A 12,794-nucleotide genomic window follows, 5' to 3' on the forward strand; every position below is an offset into this window, starting at 1 on the left:
TAGCAAAGATGTTAATTTCAGCAGATAATTCCTTGATAAATGTTGGTTTCATCTATCACACAACAGTCTCTGGGAACTTGGTGTCACAGCAGTAATCTTCTGGTTGGCTGGTGTTGAAAGAGTTAAACGTTGCCCATGCTGCCAAAATAGCAGTGTCTTTCACCCATGACATGAATATTGTTATGTTGCCATCCTTGCACAAGCTGAGTGCCAGGGATATAATAAAATGTTCTAGAAAAATTGAGTTATTTTACTTTTATTACGCCAGGATATTTTTTTTCATACCTACCTAACTTTTTAGGACAAAATTCAGGTAAAAGAAATGTGAGAGGCTTTTTTTTTTTTTTTTTAATTGGCCTGCCTCACTTTTGAAATGAGTTTGAAATCCGTAAACCAAGAAATAAAAAAAGTGTCGCCTAATCTTGAGCAAATCTTTTTTGAAGCATTGATACATTTTGACAAAAAAAACATGAGCCAGACCTTAAAGGGGCACTGATCTAAAGAAATTCCCCGGGACTGGTTGTTGCCTTTGTTATTGTTTTTTTCCCGTGAGTACCCAGATGATATAGCAGACATCTAGACTAGTTCGTGACCTGTGTTGCGCAATTCGTAAGCGCATTTATCACTTATGTTGACAGTATAAGGGGCGTATGGTCACATTGATCAAACAAAATGAAATACAGTTTGGAAATAATAAGGAAATGTAGGTATCTTTGTGGGTAGCATCGGTAATGGTGACGAAGTTTGGATAAGTCACTTGCTTGGTAATTGTGCGACTTTCGTTTACAATATTTTGACTTGCAACACAAAGTAAATATTTCACCTGAGCATTGCTAATTTTATCGTGTTTATGTTTTTACAGTCAAAATGTGCAAAATTTTCACTCAGAAAATTTATCAAACGCCTTTTTGACTGAAAAATATGTCCATCTCTATTATTATGACAACGAATTCCAAACATTTTTATGTTTAATATCATCACCAAGAGACTGAAAATGTTACGATGAAAAGTACATTTCTATTTTGTTTGGCTTCTAATCCTACATAATAATCCGCTGTGATGTTTTACGACTCTTTTGATCGTCTCAATCAATTTTAGTCAATCTGTTAAAGAAATGGACAGATTTTTCAGTCAAAATGACTCGTTCCTGGTTCGAGGAATGTATCCGTGAATATCCATGCACACAAGGGAACAATATCCTACTCGTCTGCAGCTGTACAAAGAAACTTATTCGATGTCACGTGTCTCTGTAACAATCAAATATTTTAAAAGATATATATCGTTTCGGGATATTATAACCCGTGTTCGTTTCTCAACTGATCCCTTAGATTGTTTCAGGTGTTCACATAGGTGTCAAGTCTCAAGGGTCGGCTGAGAAAGCCCACGTGACAACTATTTTCATAACGTCCACGGTTCCTAAAAAATCCATTGAGTGATAGATAACAATGAGCAATTAATCAACGTATTATCGGTTAACCCTTTGAACAAAGTATGTTGTTTTTACATCGGCACTTCACGCCATGATGTGAGTGTATTCCCTTTGTTTTAGTAAACCTAGACATGTAAACACTCACTTTTGACATATCCACTGTGCAAGATAACAGTGATTAATCAATCAACGTATTTTCTGTTAAACCTTTGATGGCTAGGAACGATCCGTTGATTTACAAAAAAAAGTAAATAAACTGATCATTCATCTCTTGCTGGGCTGCCACGTGCATATTACATAACACACATTTCATCTCACTTCAAACCTGGATTTAGATTGAATAATTACCCCAGACACAATAAATGCCAAATGGGAACCTTTGTCAGGTAATCTAAGTGGTGCTACCACTAATTGTACCTGTAATAAATTCATTAACTGAGCATCAAGTGAATGACGACAAATACACAAGTGTAGGGTTATACGAGAAAACGTGGATGACAACAAGGGAGTAGTAATCGTATAATCGACGCAATCGGAAATCCGAAAATGCTTTCACTGTATGGATACTTTTTTTAGTATTAAACTATAACCATCTGGGGTATTTCCAAATGACGACATCCGATGAGCTCTGCCGTTCTTTTTGTCTGTTTGTTTAGGCTGGAGAAATTAATTAATAGGCGCCCTTTGTCGAAATCTTTATAGATCACAGTTAACCAATCAGTGTTTATGCAAAAATGCGTAAAACAAATATTGCCTCCAGCCTCCAAGTTTATTTAGCTGTCCTTGCAGACGGTAGCCCAGTCTCTGGTCACGCTCAGTTGCGTTGCGTATCATCCGGGTACTCACGGGGGAAAAAACAATAACAAAGGCAACAACCAGTCCGGGGAAATGCGTCAGATCAGTGCCCCTTTAAACGTTATAAAGCTTGGGGTGGCAAAATCTTATGATGACTTTTTAAAAGTCCTATATAGACGAAAAAAGACCTTGAAAGCAATCCGGGACACACAGCTCAGTGGTAGTAATCACCACATGATTGGAGGGACAAGATTTGGGGGTAGGGGAAACTAGAAAGTGGAATATTCATATAGTGATGTTACTGATGTATGACCTCTCACAATGTTGGTAGCCTGATCCTCTACACCTCTATATGTTGTATGGGGTTAATACAGTAACTACGTAGGTTACCAGAGGTCAAAAGGGCACAAAATTTGACCCCTGCTTAAAATCTTACGTCAGAAAAAAACACTGCAGATAACACATCAATGGTAAAAGCATAACCACAATCTTTTTAGTGAGATTTTTTCTAACTTGTGACCTTGACCTTTTCATGGCATGTGCCAAAAGAGTTCCCCAGATCTGTGTTGAATGAGTCCGCTGAAGATCCTCTACTGTCAATGGTCTTTGCACCATATTCAAAAGAAAGTATGAAACTACTTTTCATAATTACCATGAAAATGACCTTGACCTTGTCCTTTGACATAAGTGCAATTGACATTTGACAGGACTTCTTAAGATAAACCATTTGGAAGAATAATTGCCAATGTCAATAATCATTGTGTAGTGAACATAAGTAAAATCAATGACAGCTGTGGTTAAATGCTGACAAAAATCTTATAGCAGTCCTCTTCGCGCTGCTAACTATCAATGTTCGTCTGCCACACTGCTTAAGACAGGCTCGATCCTTTGGAGACTATTTACATCAGGTATTTCATAGGAATGCTTGTTTTAAGGGTTCTCTTCAGATTGTATTCTTCACAGATACAACAAACTGTATGTGCACCGATTTAAAGGTCAGTATGTTTGGTGTGGGCCATGGATCTGAGTGAAGGCAGTGTGTACCTGGCCAACAGCTTGTTCAGCTCCAGTCTTTGTGGAGCATCTTCGGGAGCCATGAGTTGGAGCGACTTGGCCTGGAGTGACTGACGGACAAAGTGCTGCAACATGCTGAATGCATTCTCCTGGAAACAACACCAGTCACTTCAGCATAATGAAAAATAAGAATCCACATGTAAAAGTCCTTTCACAAGAGGGACAACAGAGCCTGGATCAGGTTTGAATCACCTGCTTCTATGACAATACCCATCTTCCTGAGGCAAGGGTGTTAACTGGCTACAAAGTCCAGTTTCCACAACGCTGGAATTTCGTGGCTCGATCAAAGTGCCACCAGTGGCTATTACTATTATGTCCCTTCTATGTCCCTCCTATTGACCATCAGATTCCCCCTCTCATATCACTTGCATTTGCTTAAAAAGTTTTTGCATTAGTTTTGTGATTTTCCTGACGGAATCTGACCTTCTGATTGCTGCCCGTCTGCCACATGTGTTTGAGGTAGGCGAAGGTGACCTGGGGGTGGGTGGTGGGGATATGCTTGTCCTTGTTCTTGTCAGGGTCAATCCCCAGCAGGGTGACCAGCGTCTTGTGAGACAGGGCCTGTAATACACACAACACACTACTAATAGACAGTCTTCATGGTGGGACATGGTCCTGTGCACAGCACACAGGTAACAAAGCAGGTCAAGTTAAGCAATGTTGAACGTGGAGAGTAGTTGGATGGGTGACTGTGTTCAGCAGCTGGACTCTTGCTTCGGTCCTGCCCCACACTGAAGCACATGTAGCACATGTGGTGTCTCCTTAGGCATGTAACTTTGTTTGAAATATGCCTCCGTTCACCTAGCAGTAAAAATGGGTACCCAGTAGAATGAGATGGTAAGGTGACTGTTAACCTTTCAGTGCCTGACAAAGGCAGCTTGGATTGTATACTCCCCAGGGAGCTGATAATGAAAATCAATCCAGTGACAGGGATAATAATGTTGACCATACACCTTATTGTGGAGGATAAATAATAAACCTATAAATGTTTAACATGGGAAGTGGCCGCCTGTTTGCCCATGAGGCATCCTCATCACTGCCTGATCCCTGCACTCCATTCCAGTTTCTGAAGCATAATTGTTGTTTTTCTGTCAGTAAAACAGTTCCCTGAGAGATGTCGAGAAACTCACCAGCCGCTCACTCTTGCGACAGAGACTGGCGTATTTGAGCCAGGTCTTCATGTCATCAGTAGGGGAGATAACCAGCGACCGGACTTGAAGTATCCGCTGCCAGTCCTCTACCACCCGCTGACAGCCCTGCAACATGGCAACATGGCAATGTGGCTTTACGAACCTCACACTCAAATACAATTGAAGACCTGTAAATCTTATCAATATCAGATGTTTTAATCCGACACAACACTTCTCTGCAAAAAGATCCGAGGAAATCAGTGCAGTGGCTTCTAAATTGTGAACACGAGAGAGCGAACCATTCAAACAAGCATATCTGATTGCTGTATCTCAAAAACAAATATAATCGAGTACATGGAATTCGAAAAGCAAAAAAATTAAAGCCAGCTATTATACTGTTGTGAATATTTTATACATCCTATCATTTCTGACTGCCATGGGATCTACACCCTAAAAGGTTCTATGGAGGTGCATAATTCAAATCGAAATTCAGAATCAAAAAGAAGCCAAACTGTTTAAGAAAACTGTTTAAGAAAGCTGACGTCTGATTAGCTCAAGAACCTCGGCATCCTCCATTTAGATTGGGTGGTCAAAGTTCCCTGTGGAGGTGTCCTCAGATGTTGACGCAGAGAGGTATTGTATCAGAGTAACATATTTCATGTTAATTACATCGATGAAGATAAGCAGCCTGCAATATAGCAGCACAGCTTCACAAACCTCCCACTCAACTACAAGCCTGCAACACAGCTTCACAAACCTCCCACTCAACTACCAGCCTGCAACACAGCTTCACAAACCTCCCACTCAACTACCAGCCTGCAACACAGCTTCTCAAACCTCCCACTCAACTACCAGCCTGCAACACAGCTTCACCAACCTCCCACTCAACTACCAGCCTGCAACACAGCTTCACAAACCTCCCACTCAACTACCAGCCTGCAACACAGCTTCACCAACCTCCCACTCAACTACCAGCCTGCAACACAGCTTCTCAAACCTCCCACTCAACTACCAGCCTGCAACACAGCTTCTCAAACCTCCCACTCAACTACCAGCCTGCAACACAGCTTCACAAACCTCCCACTCAACTACCAGCCTGCAACACAGCTTCACAAACCTCCCACTCAACTACCAGCCTGCATCACAGCTTCACAAACCTCCCACTCAACTACCAGCCTGCATCACAGCTTCTCAAACCTCCCACTCAACTACCAGCCTGCAACACAGCTTCTCAAACCTCCCACTCAACTACCAGCCTGCAACACAGCTTCACCAACCTCCCACTCAACTACCAGCCTGCAACACAGCTTCACCAACCTCCCACTCAACTACCAGCCTGCAACACAGCTTCACAAACCTCCCACTCAACTACCAGCCTGCAACACAGCTTCTCAAACCTCCCACTCAACTACCAGCCTGCAACACAGCTTCTCAAACCTCCCACTCAACTACCAGCCTGCAACACAGCTTCACCAACCTCCCACTCAACTACCAGCCTGCAACACAGCTTCTCAAACCTCCCACTCAACTACCAGCCTTGAAGCTGAGACTGACGGCCAGTTTACTTATTTGATCAAATGAATTTTGGTTGCAACTATAGTAAACAATATGGAGGACTTCTGTAATATCCTGACCAAATTATATGAATGAATTGCACAATCCAACTGACATGTTGTTTCTGTTCTGACCACAGCCATGTGTTGATGTCACTCCGGGCAAATAAGATAGCATTCATTCACAATCTAGCTGGATTACAGAGACACGTCTAACTTGATCAATAAATTGAGTATCATCCACAGGAGTGTGGTCAAGGCTACCTGCCCTTACTGTATTATAAAATCTCATTTCCAAGATTTGTTTGTCGTTTTACATTGCAGTCAGTAATACTACAGCTATATGATGGCTACCAGTAAATAATCAAATCTGGGCCAGACAAAGGAGTGGTTGGTATTACTGCAACGCCACACACCATCAGGATACCATGACACACACCCAACCCAGTAACAAGTCTGACCACCCAGTGCAGTAGTTGCCTCTTACGACAGGCAATACAGAGTTCAGATTGTTATTTATGAAGATGACCTATACTGATGAGACAATGCTAAGCCTAAGGATGGAGGTGGGAGATGCAAGGGCCTACCTTGAGTCTGTCCCACCACATGGTCTTGATGGCGTCCTGTCTCTCGGGGATCAGCTTGTACTTGATGATCTCCTCCAGCTCCGACAACATCTGGACATTCACCATTGCCTGATGGACATAGAAGTGAGTCTTCAGAGAGGGCAAATGTTTACAGTCATACAAAGCAGGTGCCGTTATGTTTTACATGCAGACCATGCCCCAAATACTGTCAGTGGAGGACAAGAGTTGACAATCTTATCTCTAATGGGCGTTGTATATTATGCTTATGAATAAACTTGGATCTGCTTTCACATTCCAAGAAACTGAGTCATCTCCAGTGGGTTTGTAGTATGAAGCTGTTTCCTCACCCCATAGGCTCGGTTGTAGCTCTCCCCCGCCATAGCAGTCAGGTCTGTGTCCAGGATGTCCCGGGCCTTGTCAATACACTGAAACACATGGCATTACACTGAAACACACGGCCTTATACTGAAGGCAAACAGGACATGTGTGTGTGTGTGTGTGTGTGTGTGTGTTTGTGTGTGTTTGTGTGTGTGTGTGTGTGTGTGTGTCTGTGTGTGTGTGTGTGTGTGTGTGTGTGTGTGTGTGTGTGTGTGTGTGTGTGTGTGTGTGTGTACTTGTCCGACTGAACCCGATTTAAAGTGCTAGCACACTGAGATACCAGGCCACAGTTTAACATGAATACCCCACTCAGACACAGTATACTGACTCCGAGCCAACCAGTCCTTGTTTTAGCCCCTAAATGGCAAGCGTCAGTCAGGGGTCGCGAACAGGGGTCGAAACCCGGACCTTCCGCTCTCTGGGCGGACGCTGTACCACTAGACCAGGGAGGCAGTCAGTACTTGATGAGAAGCTACATAACAAGGCCGACTGACAGACAAAGCAAACTCTTCATACCACATACACTAGAGATGTATAGAACCCTGTGTTGTCCCACATCCTCACCTGTTGGGCCAGCTGGAAGTTCTCTGAGTGAAGAGCAAAGATGGCTCTGTAGAAGGCTCCGTCATAGCTGGTGCGTGGGATGAGACACATGTACTCCTCCATGCTCTCCCACTGGCCTGCAACAAAAGATACCATGAACAGACTTTCAGCCACACCAAGCAACGAGCCAGTCTGGATACTCATACAATGAAACTTGTCCCAAAGCCCAGCATTCCAAATGATCACTTTAGATAATGTCCATATATTTTAAATGGACATTGATACATATCTATATTTGTAGTCATGAAATTTGCTAAACTGTGTAAATTAATAGGGAATGGTCCGAAGTCGAGATACACTGTACTCCTTATGCAGTTCTGTTATAAAACATGCAAGTGCACCCCCAGCTTTGTTTAGAAGAACATGGGGATAGGTAGAGCTGTAGGATTCTTACCTAGACCCCATGCAGCAGCTGAAGCCATTCTTGCCATCTTGGTTCGAACATCATCACTGGCTGTTGGCCACTTGTCACAGGCCAGTGCATGCAGCTGACCCCTAGAAGACACGATAGGGCATGTGTTGGTTTATTACATCAGTGCAAGATGTCGGTTATAACATCAGTGCAAGATATTGGTTATAACATCAGTGTAAGGTGTTGGTTTAATATTATAACAGTGCAAGATGTTGGTTTATTATATCTGTGCAAGGTGTTGGATATAATATCAGTGCAAGATGGTGGTTATTACATCAGTGCAAGATGTTGGTTTATTATATCTGTGCAAGGTGTTGGATATAATATCAGTGCAAGATGGTGGTTATTACATCAGTGCAAGATGTTGGTTTATTATATCTGTGCAAGGTGTTGGATATAATATCAGTGCAAGATGGTGGTTATTACATCAGTGCAAGATAGTGGTTATTACATCAGTGCAAGGTGTTGGTTTATTACATCAGTGCAAGATGGTGGTTATTATATCAGTGCAAGATGTTGGTTATTACATCAGTGCAAGATGGTGGTTTATTACATCAGTGCAAGATGGTGGTTATTACATCAGTGCAAGATGGTGGTTATTTCATCTGTGCAAGGTGTTGGATATAATATCAGTGCAAGATGTTGGTTATTACATCAATGCAAGATGGTGGTTATTACATCAGTGCAAGACGTTGGTTATTACATCGGTGCAAGATTGTGGTTTATTACATCAGTGCAAGATTGTGGTTTATTACATCAGTGCAAGATGGTGGTTATGACAACAGTGCAAGATTGTGGTTTATTACATCAGTGCAAGATGTTGGTTATTACATCAGTGCAAGATTGTGGTTTATTACATCAATGCAAGATGGTGGTTATTACATCAGTGCAAGATGTTGGTTATTACATCAATGCAAGATGGTGGTTATGACATCAGTGCAAGATGTTGGTTATTACATCAGTGCAAGATTGTGGTTTATTACATCAATGCAAGATGGTGGTTATTACATCAGTGCAAGATGGTGGTTATTATATCAGTGCAAGATGTATACTGTCATACAGAGGGAGTGACTGAAGGTTTATTTGCCAACCTTTACACAGTTTAAGGTGTTTCAGCTTATCTTGAGAGGAGAGCGGAAAGTCAAGCAGGGCATATGCCACTTTGATGAAACCCTGACACGACAAGGGTCATACAAATGTAAATTCAGACCCACAATCAGTGGCACCTGGATGGGACAAGGATACATCTCTCTGTATGAATCTTGTACCGAGGCAAATGAGGATAGTGACATGTAAATGTTATGTGGTCAATAGAGGGTGTGACCTGACCTGCATTACAGGAACTGGACATGTCATCCTGGACATGGTACAAAACACAACAGACATGTGATAGTGGATGTGGGATATATATATAAATGGATGTGGTATATGAGACAACAGATGTGGTATATGTGACAATAGATGTGGTGTATGTGACAGTGGATGAAGTATATATGACAATGGATGAAGTATATATGACAATGGATGTGGTATATATGACAATGGATGTGGCATATATAACAATGGATGAAGTATATATGACAGTGGATGTGGTATATATGACAATGAATGAAGTATATATGACAATGGATGTGGTATATATAACAATGGATGTGGTATATATGACACTGAATGAAGTACAAAGACTCACCATTCTCCCAATGCTTCAAGGCAGCGCATACTTCCCAAGGTCAAGGTGAGGTCATCAGGGTTGGTTTCCTGTTTACGTTCATATGCATGAAGGGCTTTGTCCCATTCATGAAGTTTTTCATACCAAGTTTCCTGGATTTTCTACAGACAAAATAAAACATATTTACACTTGCTTTCTAACTAGAAAAAAAAAGATGCATGGTACAATTAGGAACATAAAAAAGAAGATGTTTTTCCAACTGTCATTTCTAAACTGTAACTTATTTCCATTGTGTTCTGGCTATGATGTGTCAGTGTGTAGTGTGAACACGTCTAACCAGGTCTGCTCGATGATGCTTCATGGCGTAGTCCAGGACGCCTGCGGCTGCCTCGGGTTGTTGCAGCTTGTTGTTGATGCTGATGAGTGCCTCCAGAGTGTCGGTTGTCGGGCCGCGGTGGAACTCCTCTTCCTTGTAGTGGAGTGCCTTGGCGTAAGCCTGGCACCTCATGGCCCGCTGACCGAGAATGTTGCTTGCAAGAGGCAGGGGTCCCTACAGTAACAATGGAAGGATATTGATGAACACTTACTGGTAATGTATAGCAGAAGGATATAAATGACTGCCATGTACTATAGGAAAATTAGACAACTGTAACAGAGTACAAGCTGGAGCTTCATCACCAGGAATGCATGTCTAATGACAGGTTTTATCACCTTCAGGGACCAAATGCCTCATCCAGTATTTAGCCCTGGGCTTAAATACGTTGAATATGCAAACACAACAGATACTATAAACTCCATTTCATTCAATTTGAATGAATAAACTATTTTCAAAATAAAAAAATAAAAAAATACAAGAAAAAACAAAACATAAAATCAAATCAAGGAGACCAACACATATCATAAACATAGAATCCACTCACAACACCAACAGTTTCAAACAGTCTTAATTATACACAAACCAATCTCATTAAAATCAGACCTTAGTTCTCGCTACCACTAAACAAAGATATGAGGACATCCCATTACTGGTCACGTCAGACCGACATTGAGCAAAATTTGACTGACCAATAGAATCAGAATCAGAAGGCAGCTTTCTCGTGCTTTATGGCACTAATTTCAAATTGGCGACTACGCTTCGAAACATATTTTGACAAATTCTCGATTACGAATTTGAAACTTAAACAAAAGAACATTCTGGAATGGCTAATAGATGGTCTAGATTGTATGGATTCAGTTGTTAAACCTGTAACTATCGTCCGGAATACCCCGTGTTTAAAGTTTTCAAGGTTGTGATATGATTAGAAATCACATTCCGACTGTCACTTTCATGATCTGGTAAGTGACGCTCTCATTGGTCGGATGAAAGGTCATTCTGACGTGACCCCTAATGGGATGTCTTCAGATCTTTGTTTAGCGGTAGCGAGAACTAAGGTCTGATTTTAATGAGATTGTACACATACTTTTGTCACATTCCATGTATTCTGAAACATCTGCAAGGGGTAGATCACTCAAAATTGATTTCTTAATTGAAGCCAAAGGCTAAAAAATGAGAACAAAAATCTCATTTACAAACTCATGAACCAATAAATAGAGGTGTTTGAATAACTGCATTCCCATAAAATGAGCAATCACTTCTGTCTGGCTGCTTAGATCAGACATCAACATGTGGTATGGATGAACACAGGACCCAGCAAGTTGGCAGCACAAATCTTCTCACTATGAAAACTTATGCTCTTATTTCTATTAGGAGTACAGATGATTTTGTTAAAGATGATCCGTGAACATAACTGCTTCATTTCTTAAAAACGAAATGGTAATAGCAACTGCCTCATAAGCCCCCAGATTATTATTTGGCGGGGCTTCTGATGGTCTGTATTGGCCTCACCTTGTCACAGTGCTCCATGAACTCTGCCAGGTTGAGCAGAGTCTGGGTGATCTCGGGGATCTCCTGGGATGTCAGGGCCTGCTCCAGACTGTGGATCAACTCATCCTGCTGGGTCTCCGTCAGCTCCGTCCAGCACGACACAAAGGCAGCATTGAACAGGTCCCTAGATGGGAAAGTAGTCACCATCAGACAAGCCACAAGAGAGCAATCCCCAGATAACACAAAGGGGTTGTGTGATGTGATCTACTCAACCACGCAGGGGGTTGTGTGATGTGATCTACTCAACCGCGCAGGGGGTTGTGTGATGTGATCTACTCAACTGCACAGGTGGTTGTGTGATGTGATCTACTCACCTGGCCAGGGGGTTGTATGATGTGATCTACTCACCAAGCCAGGGGATTGTATGATGTGATCTACTCACCTGGCCAGGGGTTGTGTGATGTGATCTAGTCAACCGCATAGGGGATGTGTGATGTGATCTATTCATCTGGGCAGGGGGTTGTGTGACGTGATCTACTCACCTGGCCAGGGGCTGTGTGATGTGATCTACTCACCTGGCCAGGGGGTTGTATGATGTGATCTACTCACCTGGCCAGTGGCTGTGTGATGTGATCTAGTCAACCGCGTAGGGGATGTGTGATGTGATCTATTCATCTGGGCAGGGGGTTGTGTGACGTGATCTACTCACCTGGCCAGGGGCTGTGTGATGTGTGATGTGATCTTCTCACCTGGCCAGGGGCTGTGTGATGTGATCTACTCACCTGGCCAGGGGTGTTGTATGATGTGTGACGTGATCTACTCACCTGGCCAGGGGGTTGTATGATGTGATCTACTCACCTGGTCAGGGGCTGTGTGATGTGATCTACTCACCTGGCCAGGGGGTTGTATGATGTGATCTACTCATCTGGCCATGGGCTGTGTGATGTGATCTACTCACCTGGCCAGGGGGTTGTATGATGTGATCTACTCACCTGGCCAGGGGGTTGTATGATGTGATCTACTCACCTGGCCAGGGGGTTGTGTGACATGATCTACTCACCTGGCCAGGGGATTGTATGATGTGTGACGTGATCTACTCACCTGGCTAGGGGCTGTGTAATGTGATCTACTCACCTGGCCAGGGGGTTGTGTGACGTGATCTACTCACCTGGCCAGGGAGTTGTATGATGTGATCTACTCACCTAGCTAGGGGATTGTATGATGTGATCTACTCACCTGGCCAGGGGCTGTGTGATGTGATCTAGTCAACCGCGCAGGGGATGTGTGATGTGATCTATTC

The 12,794-nt window shown here is 42.7% G+C and overlaps 1 protein-coding gene across 3 annotated transcripts in view; it reads right to left on the minus strand.

The window, feature by feature from the left end:
* Nucleotides 1-12,794, minus strand: part of LOC124110769 (serine/threonine-protein kinase mTOR-like) — a 115,206-nt gene that overhangs the window by 38,422 nt on the left and 63,990 nt on the right. For all 3 annotated transcript variants that reach the window (XR_007220412.1, XM_048394351.1, XM_048394352.1), the window contains exons 29-38: nucleotides 11,516-11,678; nucleotides 9,968-10,180; nucleotides 9,652-9,791; nucleotides 7,944-8,044; nucleotides 7,511-7,626; nucleotides 6,916-6,993; nucleotides 6,569-6,676; nucleotides 4,429-4,554; nucleotides 3,722-3,859; nucleotides 3,269-3,387 (exon numbers count right to left, since the gene is read on the minus strand). Coding sequence is in view for 2 of the 3 variants with exons in the window: in XM_048394351.1 (XP_048250308.1) it covers nucleotides 3,269-3,387; nucleotides 3,722-3,859; nucleotides 4,429-4,554; nucleotides 6,569-6,676; nucleotides 6,916-6,993; nucleotides 7,511-7,626; nucleotides 7,944-8,044; nucleotides 9,652-9,791; nucleotides 9,968-10,180; nucleotides 11,516-11,678 (1,302 nt within the window). In the remaining variant the exon portion in view is untranslated. The remainder of the gene's footprint in view (nucleotides 1-3,268; nucleotides 3,388-3,721; nucleotides 3,860-4,428; nucleotides 4,555-6,568; nucleotides 6,677-6,915; nucleotides 6,994-7,510; nucleotides 7,627-7,943; nucleotides 8,045-9,651; nucleotides 9,792-9,967; nucleotides 10,181-11,515; nucleotides 11,679-12,794) is intronic.

The sequence above is a fragment of the Haliotis rufescens genome, unplaced genomic scaffold (genome assembly GCF_023055435.1).
Source record: "Haliotis rufescens isolate VD_foot unplaced genomic scaffold, xgHalRufe1.0.p SCAF_13, whole genome shotgun sequence".
Taxonomy (NCBI): domain Eukaryota; kingdom Metazoa; phylum Mollusca; class Gastropoda; order Lepetellida; family Haliotidae; genus Haliotis; species Haliotis rufescens.